Source organism: Neodiprion fabricii, chromosome 1, assembly GCF_021155785.1.
Source record: "Neodiprion fabricii isolate iyNeoFabr1 chromosome 1, iyNeoFabr1.1, whole genome shotgun sequence".
Classification (NCBI taxonomy): Eukaryota; Metazoa; Arthropoda; class Insecta; order Hymenoptera; family Diprionidae; genus Neodiprion; species Neodiprion fabricii.
In genome coordinates, this window is record NC_060239.1 from 23,726,015 (window position 1) to 23,746,731 (window position 20,717).

At 39.0% G+C, this 20,717-nt stretch overlaps 1 protein-coding gene across 9 annotated transcripts in view; it reads right to left on the reverse strand.

Annotated features, from left to right (window-relative positions):
- The window catches only part of LOC124180219 (four and a half LIM domains protein 2), a 139,928-nt gene that overhangs the window by 44,679 nt on the left and 74,532 nt on the right, over positions 1–20,717 (reverse strand). For 7 of the 9 annotated variants that reach the window (XM_046565487.1, XM_046565525.1, XM_046565533.1 and 4 more), the window contains 2 exons: positions 3,642–3,816; positions 922–1,155 (listed from right to left, as the gene is read on the reverse strand). In XM_046565487.1, coding sequence (XP_046421443.1) covers positions 922–1,155; positions 3,642–3,816 — 409 coding nt within the window. Of the gene's footprint in view, positions 1–921; positions 1,156–3,641; positions 3,817–9,227; positions 10,046–20,717 lie in introns of those variants that run through there. The other 2 variants (XM_046565470.1, XM_046565458.1) reach the window with 2 other exon arrangements.

Below are 20,717 nucleotides of genomic sequence, written 5' to 3' on the forward strand. Positions count from 1 at the left end.
CCGCTCAGTCCTCAACTATTTTCATTTTTTACCACAATCGAAAAATATAGTTCTAGGCACAAAATAAAAATTAGTTTTCTAGCTATTACCGGAAAGTCTAGTATTTCTTACTATTCTTTCTCATTACGATCACTGTTGCTATATTTTTTTGTAACTGTTGCGAAAATTTAATGCTTGCATGTGCAACAATAAATTGATGTTGAAGCCTTGCTTAACTAAAAAAGTAGAGTAAACCGAATAAACTGATTTTGCGTTGCAATTGCCAAAAAAGGATCGACAATATCGCAAACTGATATCGATGATGATCGACTTTTTTCCGCGTTTTTCGCAACATACAGAGAATAAAGATGTGATTGATCTAGCCCAAAAATGCTTGTATCGAATTCCAAAAAATTGGACAAAAAGGTAACATAACTGTCAACACTTTCTGAGAATTTGCGATTTTTTAGCTGATGATTACGGCAGCGGTAAAAAAAACGATTAAAAATCCCGAAAAACCAATGCTTTTCTTATGAGAAAAAGTAAGGCTTCCTAGGCGTGGGTAAATATGGAGGGAAAATTTTTTTAAAATTCGGACATTTTTCTTTAATTACTTGGAACCAATTTGGGGGGTAAGACCATTAAAATTCGATTTTGCTCTTCTTAAGGACAGGTCTAAGAGGAGGTGTTGAATGATGTCGAACTAAATTTCCTGCTCTTTTCTCACGCACATAACCATCGAAGAGTCGAATCCTCTCAGTTTTGATCTACGTAAATAATGGATTGTAACTATTTTTCACACATTTCGTCCATCGGACCATCTAGCTCTGCTCACGTTACCAATTAGCTAATTTTATGCGTGAAATTCAGGTCCAACTTTTAACCAACAGCTGCTTGAAACGGTTTCGATTTGTTTTCTCCATTAGTGCGGCGACTACTTACAGCGCCTTTTTCGAGGACATCTTGAACGGTCCCAATGTCGAGTGCGATCTCATTTCTGGCGGCCATAAAGTCGTCCGCACTCATGTGATGCTCCGTGGCTAAATGTCGGCAGTAGGCCTTGGCCAGGTCCTGTTTAGGCAGCTGAATAGCCAGCTGACGATCTCTGTAACGTTCACCAGGAGTCCCTAATCTCGGCACAGACATCGCGGGGAGCATGGAGAAGTATTCCTCGACCTGAAAATCATAATCGTATATGTAGGTATTTTATGAAACCATGCTGACATAAGATTTTTGGATTTATAATACCGTTCATTGAGAATATCTAAATTTATATGTGTAAACGACAAGATTTCGTACCAATATATACGGGGAATTCCATGACATCTCGATCGAGATTCTACGTCGATGTCTTAGATTGGCTTTGTAATTTTTTCTACGAATGCATATGACGTAAAACGCAATCGCAACCCAGCGTATTGGAAGTATAATTTAAAAGCTTGAAAATAAACCCAACTTTCTGAAATCTGAGAAAAAAAAATCAGAAAAATCAGAGGATGGAGATTTTATAACTTTAAATATAAATAAGAAAGGTGAAAAAAGAAAAAAAAAGATTATTACTGGATTGCATTTTTGGCATAAAAATGATCATAAAAGCTCATTATAATATGTCTCTGAATAGATGTTTTTCGGCCCATATTATAATGAGCTTTTATGTTCATTCTTATGTCAACAATGAAATCCAATAAAAATAATTTCTTTTTTTCATTTTTTTACTCATCCTTTGAAGTTATGAAATCTCGATCTTCTAATAGGTGTCAAAAATTTTGTTATATTTATAAGAGTTTTTAGAAAGTGGTTTTTTTTTTTTTCAAGTTATTCAATCATATTTCAGATACGCTAGGTCGAAGAGTTCTGAAAAAATTACGATTGCGTTTTTCGTCATGTACTTTTATACAAAAAATTACAGATCCAATCTGCGACATCGACGTAGAATTTTGATCGAGATGTCATGGAATGCCCCACATATACGTACATACATGTATATATATAGGCAACTTCCGCTGTTTCTTCCAGGCTTTCGACAGCTCGAGAATTTCGATTAAAAATCAACGACATGAGAAGCGTGTATATAAAGAGCCTAATGTCTCATTTCCGGTCACCAATAGCGCGATTTGTATATATAACATTAGTCCAACATGAAATACGGGCTCCTTGACACACACGCTTGATCGTTTCTCTCTAGTCTAAAACCGTTCCAACTGTCAAGATCGAAACGGCAGCTGCGGACGATTTAAAATTAGGATTCATTTTCTAAAGAAGTTGTCAATTATGGACACTTGTTTATATAAATCGCTTTAAGCATAAACTAACGATCACGCGGAACATAATTTGAAAACTTCGCTATAGCTCGATTTAGAAAAAGTTTGAAGGTTTCAAGTTCTTTTATGGAGAATAAAATAAAAAATCAGTACTTTGAAACGAAGGCATTGATGAACTTTGTTTTGATCCGTCTGTAGGTGCTTACGTACAATGATTGTTATTCGTATCTAATTCCTCTACATCTGACAAAACTTAAGACCTTCGATTTTTCAACAGGAACAAAACGAGAATAGCAAAAATGTAATAATCATCTGTATTTATTCCACAAAGTATTGATCAAGGCTTCTTCCTACATAAAAGTAAGCCGAGATAGAAGTTAGCGATAACATTAACATAACGAAACATTGAAAAACATGAGTATTCTTAAATTTCAAAGTGGTTTTGAAGAAGTTAAGTTTGCAAAATATTAGTATATTTTGCTTCGTAACGTTATCCTGACTTTCAGACAATTCCTATGACAGTTCCTCTGAACAACGACTTTTCCTCACAAAAATTCATTGCTGAATTACAGTTACGAGCTTTACTCGCAAAAGTTGAGATGCCTCCTCGATAAAAAATGAAAAATATCATCGCACAAGTACATGCGGTGATATTTTCAATCGCAGATTTATGCGCGTACATACGTCAGGCGAGCTGTCAACCTTAATTGAAAATCATGAACGTAAATGTACGTATGATAGAGATATGGGGTAATATTCGCACGGGGGCAGCAACCACATGCACGTTGTAAAAAGGATCGTAAAGTTGAAGCAGCTTATATAATAAAGCACCCCGAACGCGAAACGGGCGTTACAAGATTGCCGGTGCACAAATGCTTTCTCTCTCTCTCTCTCCTATAATACCGCAGGCCGTGTGTTATGAAACGCTTTCAAGCCTTTCGAATATATTGAACTTTGGCGTCGAGCCAACGATGCAGTCCTGCACCACGCATTAGATTAATCGTCAACCAGCATGGTCGATTCCTCGATTTTTATCGATCCCATTACCGTCATCGAGGTCAAGGACGAGACGCACCTCTTTCCAGATCGATCGTACGCAGCGCAAATTATTAACCCTTGCAAATTAATGACTTGTTATGTCGGGTGCAGTATGAGTTTAGCGAAGCTGCACCAATCTGAATGTTTCCTGTTTTTTCACTTGTTTTTTTCCAACTTACCGAAAGATTGATCCGACTTTGTAAAAACGCATCGCAAAAACACCTAGATAAGACCATCATGAAAGATGCTTTCGTGATGCAAATCATGATGCAACTGACACTACCGATTGGATATGAAAAATTCTCCAACAATTTTCGAATAATCGGGTAAAAAGATATAAAGCCAATTGATGAAAACCGATACCTTGTGAGCCGGTAATCCTGGCGGGGCCCAGGCAAGGCCCATTTCTCTGGGGTCGCAGGCGACAGACCCACCTGCTCCATCGCCCTTGAGTCCCAGTCGGGATCTGACGGAAACCCATTCCTCGTGACAGACGTCGTGAGCTTCCCTCGGACATTTGCAGCTGCTGCAGTTTTTTCTGAAATGAGAAAAGAAGAAGCGAACGGTCATCTTAAATTCACGATAAGTGATAACGGGGCAGAAAAGCGAACCAGTGTTGACGCTTTCATGGATATTTGAGGATTGATGATTCTCGCAGCGATCTGATCTGATGCCAATAAAACAGGCTTGCACGTATCGAATCGTATCTTTACAACCGGTGATGGGATTTTGGCACATCTCATGGTAATCGTGAGTGTCGTCGTTTTTCGTTAACGTCAGGTTAACGTCTCGGACGGTGACTAAAGATTCACCGGAGTTTCAGCAAATTAGAAAGCGGAGCGCTATTGAACGCGAATGAGAATTACAGTCGAAAAGACGACGATCATTTGGCGAGGTGATAAATATTTGTCTCTCCTCCTCACCTCTTTCATTAAGTCCAACCCGAACGTTCGAGAATTCTAATAAAATTTTATACCGCCATTCGTGACACTGAAACGATGTTGACGTTCCTCGCTTGATAACACGTTGCAATTACACCGCCAAGCTTTATAATTCATCGCGGGATGCTTAGCTGTGAAATTAACTCACGTCCACGCATCTTCTGCGGAAAGTTGACAATCGTCACAGATTTAACAAACGAGCAAATCAATTGACCAGGTTCACTGTTAACGAAGAATTTAAGCCAACTCTGACATTCGATGAGAACACGGAAAAGTAATATTTCAAAACAGTCGAAAACCTTACATTTCACATTTTGTTATAAAATTATTCAAGCGTTAAGTTTCATACGGGAACTGAAATTATGTCGAAAAAAAGCTTGTTGCATCAGTTCCGTACGTACTACGATTACATGCGGTAAAAAAATTTTACATTCACAACGAAAAGAGTAAAATAAGCACACTCAAAGGGTACGTACGCATCCAATTTAAAAAAAAAATTCGTTTTCACGCTGACTACCTGAAATCCTCAAATATACGAAAATTCATGGGTTCTGCTGCGAGAGAAAATGTTGCTAGGCGACGCAATCGGCGTAGAAAATTTTTGCCATAAGGTGACATTTTCCCGTAAAATATCAGATCGATTTGAACGGATGAACCGCCGATGATTTCGACGATAGCAATAACTGAACAATCAGACCATAAAGTTGCGGTTATCAAGCTCCAATATGCTAGATGCATTTTCACCTATACACATTGTTTGCGTCACACCCAGTCGGAAGTGAGCCGAGAATCGAGGCTCGGTTGCTGACGCAAAAAACACCTTGCAATTTTCCACGGCCTGCAATATCGTCCGCGCCTTCTCTTCTTCAATTTCTTTATTTTCCTTTAGGTATAAATATATCTGGCTAGTTGTGCGTTGGAAATTTTCAGATCGCTGGGAAAGACGGATGGAAAATCATCCGCTCGGTCGATCTGACCTGTCAAATTTAGTATCAGAGAACGTTGCGTATCATGCGTTATTATACAATACTGTCTGACTAATAAACGGGCCAACTGTTAGATCTGTCGTAATATAATGCTGCCGAACAGCAGCAACGAAATCGCGGTGCTTTTCATCCATCAAATCCACCGGTCTGTACCGTCGTCAGTTGCCACTTTGTTAATCAAAATAAATGAACTAGCTGTGTTTGGGATTGTGAACAGAATAAGGTTCCCGAGCTTTGAATAGCTATTACGTTTACACCCGGATTCAACGCGAGGTTGAAATTACTGACGTTATCGTAACGAAATATTTGGGCAAAAATGACTATTTTCCTCTTTTTGCGATTACTCTGAAGAAACAAAGATTTTAAAATATAATTATGATTTGTTTTACTCCGGTTCACTGAATTCCAATCAATTCCAATACTGCAAAATCACGGATGTCCTCGGCATGAATCGTTACGATAACTTTACTAACTTCAACGCGATGGTTCAACCGTGTATTCCCAGATTCGGAAAAACGAATACTTATCGGAAATCCGATAAAGGTAAGAAAAAAAGAAAACGCACCCCGAAGCTGGGCGAACAATTGAAGAGCAAAACTAAATGTCAACGATTGTTTTTACAGCAAGAGATAAGATGGGAATGGATGGAAAAAAAAAATTCAGCGCATGTTCTCAGACGAAATGTCAAACGCGGTAGATTTAATAATGCCAACACGATTCTTTTATTTCTCATGCAAAACGGGCTTCGCTTATTAGTGACATTTTACGACCGTTTCCAACTGTCAACTCTTTACCGCCGAGTCAAAGGGAACGCTGAAGAGTGTACACGGAATATCTATTAATGAGGTGTCTTCGGATACACACGAGGACGCTTTACGAACGGACACCTTGTTAGCAAAGATGGACAGTCGTTTTATGTTTGAGAGACCTCGTTTTTTCCTACGAACCGACGAAGTGAGAGAAAAAATAATGACCCATCTCCCGCGTCGCGTAGAAGAAAAAAAGGGGAGACGTAACATTTGTCACATTGACAAATCCCTTTTGTACCTTCGAACGAATCGTCTTGTTTCATTTTAATCGTACGGTAGAATTGCAGGGACGAACTTCGGGGATAGTTTATTTTTTCCTGACACGTAATTACCTGCGATATCGGCTACGAGTAGCTGCGACTAGAATAGACGGTCTGTAGCGGTATGAAAATTAATTAAGAGCTTGGCGTCACGGTGAACTTTGAATTAGACGGTAACTACATATAGAACGACGACGAGCGTAATTATTTGCGCACGGTTCAAGGAATGCAGAGTGAAAAAAAGAACGTTCAAAGCAATAAAAGTACCGGCCGATAGACGCGACTTAAGACCAGACAGATATTAATACGCTACTCTAACTCTGTGAAAAATTATCGGTAAGAAAAATGTTACCGATTTGTGTACACGCAACTTTTACATAATTACTCCATTAGTTTGACGTTTTGTTTTTTCAGCTTTTACTTGTAGTCCTTATTTTTTAAATTCTTCGTTTTTCTTTTCTTTCTTTTTATTTTTTATCAATCTTAACGCTGTGTCGCAACAACCTGCACGGATACTTTAACCGAAATAGATTCACTTACGTGCATACCTGTCCGCCACCAGATATGTATACGTGTTTTTAATGCAAGATGAAACGATAGGCTCGCTCACCGTTAAATGTTGGCAATTAAATTTACATACCAAGACGGTGTGTCCGTACTCATGATCGGTCAGTGAGAGTTGAACAGCAGCTAATTCATTGGAAATAATATCACGTGATACTGTGATAACTGCGCAGATACTTTTTCTTCACCCTTTTCACCCCATTTTTCGTGGATCACGAAGGACAGAAGAAATCTCGAGAGAAAGGCACATTTGGATTAAAATACTTCTGTTCAACTCGCGGTAACAGCTGGCCGAATGTTAGTCAGTTTATTAGACCAGATTGATCGGTGCAGACGAGGATCGAGCTACGGCTGAAACGACCACTTGAGATGGTTCTTTAGTGACTCTGGAGTCAATGAAACGTCATTTTGAATAATGGTGTAATTTACGTTAAGGTTGTTGGAATAATCCACGAGAATAAAATTCATAAATTTTAAAAACATCTTGAAAGATAGTTTATTATAATTTTATTAACAAGGTTCGGTCCATAGTTTGCCATTTGACTATCATTGTCACTGGATACAATTAATAGCGAGTGTATAGTTCCGTTATTTTCATACATATAAATGGATTACGTATAATGGATTTCTTTCAATCAAAAATGAACGTTTTATTCTTCATTTTGTTTTTATTATTAATAAATCAGTCCAGATTATGTGAAAAAAAGATTCACGATATTCAAATTCCGTACCATATTATCGGATCCCGAGTGCAACATTTGTAACTTATACACCGTCGTGTTTAGGCTTAAAAATCTTTTCAAAACAGTCGGCAACGTCTCTCTTTCAACGTATCACTTGAACGATGATTATTCCAACAACCATTATCTCGTTTCTTGTCAAGGTCTATGGATTTTACGAACTAATTGTAATAGCATTTTCGTCGAAAAAAGTTTGACCGGACACAAGCTCTATGTTAAAAAATCCAATTTTCGAAAAGCTCGTTTTCGCGTTTTTGGCCGGTAATCCGGTCCGATATTCAACAAGTAGATTCGCTTCTTTCCTTTTAACAATCGGTCCAAGTCTCGTAAACGGCTAAGGTATTTGGATTGACTAACAATAAATAACCACCTTAATCAGTCCAGCTTCTCTCGCGGTAACGCTTTGCTTTGATCAACACGCTCACTGAGTTCTGACTAACTGAACCTAGTTTTATTAAATTATCGCTCTTGAAACTCGGATAATTTCTTATTTCACACGGAACGCATTATGCGTGCAAAATTTCTCGGTACGATTTCATATAAATAATAACGATAAAAGTTGCCTGTGCGGGATTAATTACACGATACAAAAACAAGACCGTTGTCAAACAAACTTGTTATTCACATTGAAAAGCCACTCAGAAGTTAATTTATATGTACATGGTAGTATTATATAGTCTAGTCAAACTGCTTCTGACTTCTTCGCAAAATCATTACGCTGTGAAAAATCTTGAAGACAATAAATGAAAATTATCAGATTTTACCGGTAACAATAAGTTATTAGAATTTGGTTTGCCGATTCAAAATACTGGCTTTCGCGAAATCGTCTCCCTATACCAGTATAGTATGGAAAAATTCTCTTAGTACGTTATTTCAGTTACCTTGCACGAAGGTTTTACTTATGTTTCAATGTCGAATGATCGCGATAGCGTGTTTTTTGTACCGTTAAGCAGTATAACAGTTGTTTTAAAATTTTTACGACTAATTGACTGTCGGACTGCAAAAAATGTCAAAACCAATCCAAAATTGGATACGGTATTGGTTTCAATACCAATAGTAAGCCGCTAACCAACGAGTGTAATCATGATATAACTGACGAGGAGGAGAGGTTGAAGTTCCGATTTTTCGAAAGGTTCCGAAAGCGCCTAACTCCGAATTATTTGGCGGTGAAACTTGAAGTAAAGAATCAAACTGTTACGAAATAGCAAAGTTTCGAATGGTCGGAAACCCGACGACTCAAAGTTCCGAAATGCCGGATTCCAAAAATTCAAGTTACGATAGAGCAAAGTATCGAACTAAAATGTCGACAGAGTAAAATTCTGTAAATTAAAATACACTTAGCGTAGTTTACTCAAAAAATGGTTGTAAAAAATCAGGACAAAATTTTTCAAATTCGGAATTCAACCGCGCCCCCCTTAAGTTGGCAACTGTCCTAAACTGGAACATTGTATTTCCCAAAAAGTTTCCAACGTGTACCGATCGAAACAAGAATACTGACTGCAAATTAATCGGAACATCCCATGCACGTACGTAAAACTAACAAAACTAAAAAAACTGAAAAAACTGAAAAAACACACACAAACAAAGCGCAAACACGACACAAAATTTCTCACTCTCCTTATCAACCCCTCGTGCGGTGATGAATTTACCTAACTATAAGTTCGAACAGCTCGAACTGGTCGAAGACTTTGCAGTAAAGATGAAGCACCCTTACGCAGGCCCATCGCATCCCGGGCCAGGGGGCCAGACTGAGGTCGAGACCGTCCTCTAGGGGGCATTTTCCAATGGTGAGACCGCGCCTGAGTTCGGCTCCCGACAAAGTTGGGTACCGGTGCTTCCTGTCCAGCATCGGATTCCTTCTTCCCCGATTAGCTTCGCTCTGTACTCCCATCAGGCCGCGTTTAATCTCGGCACCGGACAGCGTCGGATACCGTTCCTTCCTGTCGAGAGAATTGGCCTTCCGGTAAAGGTCCTTTTCCGGTACAGAAGGACACCTCGTCCGCATTTCCTGGAGCTTTTGGTGATGCTGCTGGAGCTGCGGTGGACTCGTCGGTCGCTTCGGCTCCGGAATCCTGACGCGGATACCCTGGGGTTCAGCTCCAGGGGATGGCACGCAGTATACCCGGACCTCCGTCTTGGCCCCATCCGGCGTTGGTCCCTTGGGACTCATCTTCGCACCTGCCGGATCTGCCACGAGGATTGGCGTCGTATGACGCCGGCGCAGTCGACCGTTCAGGGTGAAATTTTAACCCTGTCACTCACCATTTTTACACCACTATCGATAGTCAGTCGTAGATAGTTAGTTTTGGGGCACAATTTAATTCGATTTTTCAGTCTCGAGTTTCACATTTTGTTTTCATTTATTTTGATTCATGTGTCTTCACTTCGACGATTACACGCCAATTGATCGTTTTTAATAACGTTCGATATCGATCGTTGGTTACAGGCAGAGTCCTCGATAATTTTCGTTTGATTTAATGTCGGTCTGAAATATCATCGCAGGTCGTTATTTTCAGGTGGTGAAAGTACGCGGTGTACACACGCAAAATGGTATAATTTAAATTTGAGCTAGCAGGTTTATTTATCTGTTTGAACATTAATTGAGATAACCGGGTAAACGAGAAGGTCCGAATCGGGTTTTGTTCACCTAGAAATGGCGAGAAGCTACCGTTTACAAATTACGCATACGCAATTTGACTTCACTGAATGTGGTATAATTCACATACCGCATTATAACCCCGACGATTTATCCATGTATTCTCGGTTTATCACCGTCGCAAGGACGATGTTTTACTCATTGTTGCTCGTATCTCTAACCAGTTACTATTTCGTCTTGCAAAATCGTAGGAGATGTAATGAAAACCCGTCGCACCCTGGGTGATACGAAATTTAGGTGAAACCGAACGCGGTAAAGGAACGAGGTAAGTACGAGGAGAGAAGTGAACGCGAGGATGAAGAGCGAACGCACCGATGTGGAAACGAGTATAAGAGGTTGGTGGGTATATTCTGGTAACATGGGTACCCTGAACGAGTGGCTGGTAGTGAAGAGGAACGGCGGCGTGGCGCATTCCGCGGCATCGTGATCGTTATGTCAGGGTTAAGCGAATAAAATTGGAGTGCTCGACGTTGTAGCTTTGAGATAAGTCTGATATATCCGACAATAGAGATAAGGCCAAAAGAAGCCCGACTCCTGCTGACCCGCTACCTATACGTGACCCCCTTCATCAATGGGGTCATATCTGGCATGCGTCTGGCTGTCTGTAAAGCTGTGTGTCGTAGGTACCCATCGTTATACCGAGTCACTTCTATCGGGGCCAAGTTGAAACGCTCCTTTCGAGAACATTCGTTTCTTCTTCGTCGCGATGGAATGCAGCTCACAATTGGGACAAGTTGAAGAATGTGTCGATTTACAGCCAGCGATGACCACGAGTATTAGGTGTGTTTCACGAACCTTCCTCTCATTCGGTCGAAGGTGCTCTTTGAAGCAGCGTTTTACAAACTCGACGCAATTAAGCCGATACACGCGTTATTCAGCTCTCGACGAAGTATAATTCTATAACCATTCGTCGCGATCCCGGCATCAAACCGAGTATATTCAAACGACGAATCCTCCTACGTACTTCTCTTTACACGCAGGGCACAGAATATTCAAATTGGCACTTGAGGCTGCCGTTTTATTTTCAGATTTGTTAGTCACAGAGGCCGAGTTTGTCGAATTGTGGATATGCGTCTAACCATTTAATGACAAAGGTTGACCTCCGAGCCGTTACGATAAAAAAACAAGCTTACCAATCTTAGCCTGCATTTACTGACTACTTTGAGGTATCAATTGTATCTCTGTAATCCGAAAGCATTGCCAGGTTCCGGTTGATTAATACAATTTCCGAATAAACTGACGACGAACATCGGAACAACGGGCTATACGTGAAACAATGCTGCCAGAAATACCGACTTTGTTATACAATCATCTACAGATTATTATCGACCTTGCAATACCGTCAACCCTGAGCCCAGTACAAGAACAAAACGAAACTCGCGCCGGTTTGGCAATTCGGCTGTACAAGTATTTTCTGACAGCCGTCTAGCGAAGACCTCGGTGTCTACAGCAAATTGACCATTTCACAGTTTATTACTGTTATTAGAGTTCATTTATACGTCACTCGCCAGTCCAATCTCTCTTGCGGAGTTTGACCCTATACTGGACAAAATGAGGAAACTCGACCGCAAACTCAGCATCACTTTTGGCACGTCGCTTGACGTTTAACGTAATTCATCAGACGACAAAGTTAAAAAAACAAATAGACGAAGCTAAGGCGACAGTCTTCTATGATAACTCTGACGATAACGGTCTCGAAAATTTCAGTTCAGTCCATCATGGCCGCAATATTTGCACATTCTGACGTTTGAACACCCAGGTGTGACCCTGCCTATGCTTTTCCACTGAAGAAGCTTTCGTGGGTTGGAAATGTAAATAGGGATGATCCTGCAGCTGACGTGTTTCAGTCCCACGAAAGAAGAAAGCAAGCCTCCTCTCCCTTATTGACTTTGAACTATTACGCGTTACTGAATTAGAAATGTGTACCTTGCATACGCGATCAGGTGTAGACCGTGTATTCCAGTGGCACAAGTTTCGCCTGTGTCTTGCGGTACTCAAAGAACCAATCAGAGTTGGTAAATAAGTTTAAATCGATCGTGGCCACCATACCATGATGTACCAGAGCCCGAAGGCTTCTGCGACTCTTTGAGGTTTATGTTTGTGGGTAGTATAGATCAGAGAAGCATCGACTAATGGCTATTAATTAGATAAATGCTTCGCGTACCAAGAGGCATATAATGGTCATCGTTTAAAATAGCCGCATGGATAAAACGCAATTTCATACGGTTATTCTATTCTCGTCTGGATTTTATTATATAATAGGATATAGACGCACAAGGTGTTCGGTCATACCTACGCAACTCGCGGTTGTTTTATCCTCATATTTTCGAGCTCGACCGATATATTTCGAAAAAAATTAAACGGGTTACTCAATGGAGGTCTATATACTCCCTGAATTTATTTACTGCAATCATCTCTTACCGGTGATGCTGTTGCAAACATTATAATGGCGAACAATATACAGGCCTGACAGAATTTCGTGGGTGTTGATCCACTAAATATTCAGCAATGAAAGTCAGTGATGAGTATCGCATTTTGGCACATATATGTACACACACACACACATATATATATATATATATATGTACATATATATATACCGATATCGGTATATGCTTCGCACCAACGGTAAAAAAATAAAAAAGCAAGATGAAAATATAAACAAAGGAGAAATTTATCCCAGCCAACAACCTTAACGCTTTGAAGTGCAGAAAAAGGAATGATGGATCGAACCGCAAAGGCGATCGAACGTTTTCCGTCGTCGAACGTTATACACTCGCGGTAAATATGCAAAAGCCTTGTTGAGAAACAGAGGTAATCAGACAATTTCGGAGAAAAAAAAACTATTTTCAAGAGTCCCGTCGAATACTCTTCGTCATTTTCGTACAACAAAAGCTGAAAGTCGTGGTCGTTTTCAAACAGCGAAAGTATTGGGTACTCGGTTTCACGTAAATTAAAAAAAATCTGCATAATACTTGGCAAGAAAGGATTCGAAAAAAGGGAAAAGAAGGAGGAACTTCACTCGAACCAATTATAAAGGTTCTAATATGTAAAGCTGAACGATATTCATGTATATACCTATGTATAATACGCATGAGTTATACACATACCCTAATTATTTGAAGAATTACGCGTTTTTTAGGTTAATATAACAATTTTGAACGAGCGAGAACTTCGAGACTCAACGGGCAGCAAGACGAGAATATACGATCGGGTCTTGTAGAGAAAAAAAAAAGGAGATAAACAATTCTGAAGATTTAAGGAGACGTTTTTAATTGCTGCAGCGCTTCCAATTACGGGATTTCTGCCATAAGTGCAGACTGTCGAGACTATTTAATTTGTTTAGCATTTCAGATTAACGCTGATTTATACATAATCTCTGGGTGATACGACGCAGGTGACGTTTATGGATATATCAGAAAGACACCGGCTTTTGATATTTTCTGTCGGCGAATAAAATTATCACGTTAACACTCCTCGAACGGATTTACGATTTACTTATATGGATTTATACCTAATTCATCACCCTTGATTCGTTGGAAAACAAAAAAAAATTTGTTTTTCAGTATTGTTTGTAAAAAGAAAAACAAACTCAACAATGTTTTTCAATATTCGTTAGAAGATTTGATAAACAATTCTCGCATATACTCCGATGTGTCAATAGTGTGAAATTTTCTATTGATACGACGAAAAAGGTCCGTTCCAAAATACCGAAAACTGTATCTCTACTAAACTGTACGCAACATTATTTCGGAAGAAAGTTAAACGGTTTCCGTAAATTTATTTTCCTTCAAAATTTCTAATGACCCAATATTTCTACACACGTTGCCTCGTCTAATTCAATATTTACAATAGACTCCCTTCAGGAAAGAAATTATTGAACTTTAAGGTGAGGCGACTTTACGACGGTCGGGGTCGAAACTTTTGTTTATTCTATAAAATGAATCACACACGGAGCCTTGATTTCCTATCGAAGCTGTGGCACGCGAGCTGCTCAGACAACACAAACAAATGCTGTGACGTAACGAACTCCCGTGTTCCCCGCTGGGTACTTATGTACATACACACATGTGTGTAATAGATACATCCGTGTAACGTGCAGAACGCCGAGGTTAGAAAATAGAAAAATGAATGAAGGTGTAACGTACGGGGGCTTGGCAAACATTTTCTTGTAAATTTTAGAGCCAACTTAGCGTCGAGCTTTCAAAGCGTCGAAATATTTTCCTGAAGCGCGAATCTCAGCTTATGCAGGATAATAGCATTTGGAGATGAAATGATTGATCGTTCGGGGAAGAAAATGGGCATGTGTTTGTTGTTTGATTAGATCGAATGGTGCTCAGAAATAAGTGGATACCTAATGCATTTCGAGCGAGTCCAACGACCTGGTAAAAACAAACATACGTATACAACTATCGTATCACGTTTTCCCGTAATCGTAATGTGATTCTTTTCACCTGTTGTCATGAAAGCATGACGCATTCCGATATGAATGTCTCAAAACTACGAAGGGAACGAAGAATTTCGTTACTGTTATCGAAACGGCTTATATGATTTTGCGACAATAAGCAGAGAAGAAAAAAAGAAATTTGAAACGCAGTTGGATGAGCGAAACGTATCTTCGACCATCTGGTTTATCCGTATAACAGCTTATTCAGATAAGCGTTTGAACAAAAAGTGGTGAAATTACCGTTTATAACATGAAACGTGAATAAAACCATGTTAAATCACCAAATCCAGATAATTATAACAATATGTAAAGAGATCAGACTATTTGTTACGATACGCAAGTTTATTTTTTGCAACGTGAACCTACGTATACTGATTTTTGGAGTCTCGTTTGCTTTTCCACAAAATTTATTTCCGAAAAGAATGAAAACCGGAATAATAATACACGCACTTGGAATTAAAAAAAAAAAAAAAATGTGCAACGACGTGATTTCGGCCAAGTTGTTTAACCATTTGAATTCAGGGTTGTTCTTATTCTTTTCTCCTTTATGCGAATCGGATGTTGTTTCAATCGAGATCGTTTTGTTTCGTAACCTTACATTTCTTCTTTTTGGCTCTACGCGTTTTCGACGAGACTGTACATCCGACTGTACGTCGAAAAGCCAGCGTGTAATCTGACAAAATCGACTTGGAATATACACAAAGCCACACAGTGTACTGTACTATGTATATACCTTTCAGCGTGAAAATAAACAAATGGAAATAACACTATTCAATTATCAAAAAAAAAAAATCTAAGCGAAATCGCGAAAACCGGAAGGCAAATATACCGAGTATAAATTGGCGAGAAACGAAGAGAGTGCAGGTTGTACAGGGAATAAGCGAACGCGGTATTCATTAGGTTCACGTTCCTGAGCTGTGGCTCTGTTGTCAGTGACAACTTTATCGCGTTGTCGGCTTTACGTGAATTGGAAAATAAGCGGCGAGGCGTGATGTATGGATTAATTATTACCGCGGCAGCTTATAACGCGTGTTCAACTTGACAGTAGGCGAAAGGGAAATTTTGTATTTTCTCTCTTTACTTCTACCCTCCGTATTTTTTTTTCCGCCTAATTTTTTCCCCTGTAACACGTAATTCACACGTTACAGAACATGTTGCGCTTGTTGTGTAGAATAAAAAAGCATTATATCAATACTTTTCATCGACTACAGATACACAGGCTTCTTCTTTATTGCACTCCGAGGGTTTGCGAATAGAGTGAGAGAAAGAGAGAGGGAGAGAGAGAGGGACGAAAAAAATTCTTTGACGCAATAACACATCTCTAATTCTGGTGTAACACAAGCACGGATTGTACGTATTTCCGTCATTGATAATTTTCCCACAATTTCCCGTCCATCGCGGTGAAACGCCGGTTGAAAAAATGAATCAGCACATATTGCAGGATAAAGGAATCGAAAAAACGTCTTTGAAATAATTTCTCAAGACACTGGCCGTTCTTTTATGCGTCGGAAAATCGCCCATTTTAGTGAACAAACGCGTGAAAATGAAAAAAAAGAAGTTATCCTTCAAACATTACTCATCGCCTCTAAGCAGCGTCTCTCGTTTATCCCGTACTACACCCGATACGTACATACGTCTGGAATTACATTACATATTAATTGTATTCGTTTTGCACCTTCCTATACGTCGACAATTATGGGCGCAAAATATCTTGAAACACACACGCGTATAATAACCGGTGAACGATATAACTGTTCGTCTATTTGCGACGGTTGAGTTCCAATTAACATGGTCATCCAGATTATAATATATTACCTACGTATAATACAACAGTTACGAGGGAAGTATGAAAAAAGATCAAAGAAAAAAAAAAAAAAAGAAAAGAAATTCAAGATGCATTCCAGAGCCGTGAGACCGTCCGCGGAACGTTACTTTGAGAAAATTGAAGAAAAAAGAATTTCCTTCTTTCTTTTTTTCATTTATCGTGAAAAAATATATTGTATATTTCATCCAACGATAGAACGCGCAGTTGTGCAAATATCTTCGTCATCGTCGTCAAAACCTGCATCACGTACGAAACCGTTTATCGGTTGATTTTTATAATCGATGAATACTTTAATATATTATATTATATTCGTTGAGAGATCAGTCCGCGAGTATAATATATGTAATATAAATTTGGTTATTGTAAACAAACTCGTTAATCGTCAGTGCTCGAGATATAAATTTGCGAGTAACCGACAGATTTTCTTCTTTCCTTTTTTACTCGTCGTAAGTCAAAGTTAAACGGCTTATAGATACATTTATCCCATATTCTGATCGAAAGAAGCGATGTACGCGTGTTAATGAACAACAAATAAAAAAAAAAAAACAAGAAAAAGGAAATCGTAATTACAACACATTCGAAAGTGTCAACGTCTCGATAAAAGATAATATATAATATAAAATGCGCACGGTCATGAACATTCCAAAGTAAAAATAACGAGGCAGGTTAATCTTGACCGAAAATAATGAAACGGCGAGAATAAAATAAATTGTTACAAGCGTAAGGTAAAAGAGACGACCGCACAAACCCGAGAGGAGAACAAACTGTCACCACTTCACTTGTTAGCTTACAAGCTGTACAAATGGTTTCATCCGCGAGAAAACGAGGATACTAGTTAGGTGTACGTAACTTAAACGAATGCGAATGTCGCGTCGCGTCCCCGACGTCAGTTTTGCACGAAGAAATTATTTTTAGCGTTCGCACTTCACTCTCAATATTCCGCCGCTGGTCGTTATCGGTATTAAGGGCAGAGAGGATAGTCGTCGTTCTGTCACTTTTTTTCCCGAGGCCTAGGAGGTGGGTGCGCGTCGGGAGTGCATCCGCAGTAAAGGCATCGTTCAAACTGGCGCCATGAAGCGCGGCGATCGTCGGCGCCGCTCGGCGAGCATCGGAGTCACTCGGCTGCGCAGCCGTGGAATATTCGCGGGCGAAAAACGGCGCGCGATACGAATGCTGATTTCGTTTTTCTCCTTTCGGCGTTGACGGAATAACTCGAGGATGTTGTTGTTACACGGGAGCACACGCGACGCGAACGCGTGTGATCGTTTCGATAAAAAAATACAACGCGGTTCGATTTGACGGGGTTTATCCACTTGCTGAGAGATCGTAGGGCTCGGGATTCTTTCCTGATTTCACGAAAGAGACTGGAAATATAATACCTACTTGATTTGTTTTTGTATTTTTATTGCGACGGGGTTTTCGTAACTTGGTGAACTTTTTTACATTTCAAATGTATTGAGCCTAGATTTTTTTTTTTTTTTTGTTCTGGCGTTGAAGGAATACTTTTTAGACGATCGTCCTTGGGAAAATTTTCGTGACCAGTACTCGGTGGGTAAGTGGGTCTGGGTCTACGTTATCAGCGCAAGCTGTTTAACGTACAATCCCATAAGACTTACAAGAGCCCGTTAGGGTAAACGGCTTCAACAGTATTCAGTCGACGTCTCTGGAATTGTTCACTCGACGAAGCTGTAGCTAGCAGTCAGGTCAGCAACCAAGCACGTCAAACTTTTTTAAAATAGAAGACTGCAGTTCAGTTTTATTCTCATACTTCTATAAAAGTATTAAGAGTTCAAGGTGTATTTCTCAAAATTTTGTTCTTCCAATTTCCATACCTTGTTAGAATGAATATTAGAACTTTTAGAAGTTATTAATTTACTAGTCGGAATTCACATAGTGAGTCAAAGGAATTTCACTGACTGTTATAATAATTTTTGAAACAACTAAGAGTCATTGAAGATCATTGCAATCGCGTGATAAAGATGAAAATCATTAAAACCGTTGGATTTCAATTTATTTACATACTACTGATTTTTATCCACCATTTGTGCTTGCATCGATTTTCAATGATTTCTCAGTAGCCTGGGTGATGTACTCTGGGATTCTATCCCATTCGGAAATCACTGCAAATCGCTCAGAACGTTCAAAAATCAATGGAAATCACATGATACTGTAGAAATCACTCAAAATCAATGCTAATAAATTTGAATCAGTCATTTGATTTCCAACTGAATGCCCCCTCGATTTGTCTCCTCGTTATTTCTTTTCATTTTATTTCTTTGTGGATCGCAAAACTTGCGATTAGCTGCAAGTTTAAAATTGTACGTCATCTTTTGCGTGATACTCCTTAAATAATTTCACATCGTCACCGTCAGTATTCGCCGGAGAACAAAATCAAGCAAGAAAAACAGAATTTTTTCACACGCTGCAGACACGTGATAATTTTTCCGTGAGAACGAATAATATGTATGTAAAGATATTTGCAGAGTTGGTAGATAGATTTACATGAAAGAAGAAGGATGCGCGAAAAGTTCATTCGTAATTGTTTTATCCATATTTTTATGTAATAACTTTGAGACGGGGACCCGATGTGACGCAAATGTATTATATGTTGTTTTTCTTTCATCTATTGTATTGTTCACAGTACATACGTACGTGTATTATCTTGTTTCTTTCGATGCCATTATTGTAGCGAATCTACGTCACTGTATACGCAGATTCAACACGACGTATGAATCATGTTAACGATTCGATTTACGATAACGAGTGTCAACAAATTTGCCAGTGAGACATTTAATCGGTATTCGAAATTGAAACATTGTTTTGTTCTTAGAATATCCGCCTCTGTTAGCAAATAACATGTAGTTTGCAGTACAATACTTCATAAAATGTGAAAACTAACACTACAGATGCTATCAAATATTTAACGCAAAGAATGAAAATCATTATTCATTGTCCACATGAGCATACAAAAATATGAATCTATCGAGTAACAGTGTTTCAAACTTTTTCATTAAACAATTCGAATCAATTTTTGAACCACACATTCTACGACTTTTGAAAAATTTAAAATGACTACTTTTTATTCCAAGTGAAGGGAAATTATTTTCTTTTCCTTTTCTGATTTATTTTTCATTCCTTACTGTTTGGGTAACTTTTTTCTGTTTCAGACTTTCTAACCAATTTTCAAAACACGTTCCTGAACTCTGTCAATAGCGGCAAAAAAACACACCAAGTTAGTTAAACATGTTTCGCCGAATCGGTATAAACCATAACGTATATCTGTAACTCCTATTGTGACCAAAGTTGGATATGTCAGGAATGTGTCTAAAACAATCTTACAGCAATAACATTATTGCAATAATACAGGTATTATTGTTCCACCTGCTCGCGTGTAATTCAATGCGATACAACTTTCCGAAGCAAATCGAGCAAAGACCTTTCATAAAGGCCTTAATTCTTATTGTTTTACAGCGAAAAATACCGACTATTTTCGTCATCAATATTCTCGAGCAAAATCATAAGTTCAGCGATTTATTTCCCGCTCACGCGTTGCTTAGCTCATTCTTTTATTTCGGTGCGAACGTTTGCGGTTGCTGTTGGAAAAAACTGCGCTGCAATTATTCGGCTCGAGTTGCGAGAAAACGCTACGCCCAGAACTATTTCATTTACAATTAATCATCATTTTTTATACGTTATAGTTCACAGCAGAGTTTAAAAATAGACACAACGCTTGTAATTGCTGATACAAAACTGCAATGTGGCCAAATTTCTTCCCATATTTCGACGGGACTTACACTAACGTTGCCAAACAGTCTGTTGGTTATTCGTCATCATTCTTCGAACAGAACAAATATTTGCACCGAAAAAATCCCTTCTCCCGGTGTAAGAAAAGCGAAGGTCAACTACGAAACTCAAAATGGCGGACAAACGTCCCAAAAGTCACTTGGTATCGCCATATTGGATCCGCCATTTTAAATTTCGAAATTTCGTGACTAGATTCGTAATCAGCGATCCAAGAAGCCTGAAATTTTTTGAATTATTTGGAGCCAATTTGGGGGGTGAGACGGTCAAAATTCAAAAATAACCATTTTAAGGACCACACTGACGTATACATATATATAGATATAACCTATGAATCTGAAAGTTCTTGTCTCGCATTTCAAGCCGCAAGAAATAACGTCGATGAGACGCCAACGGAATCCCATCCATAC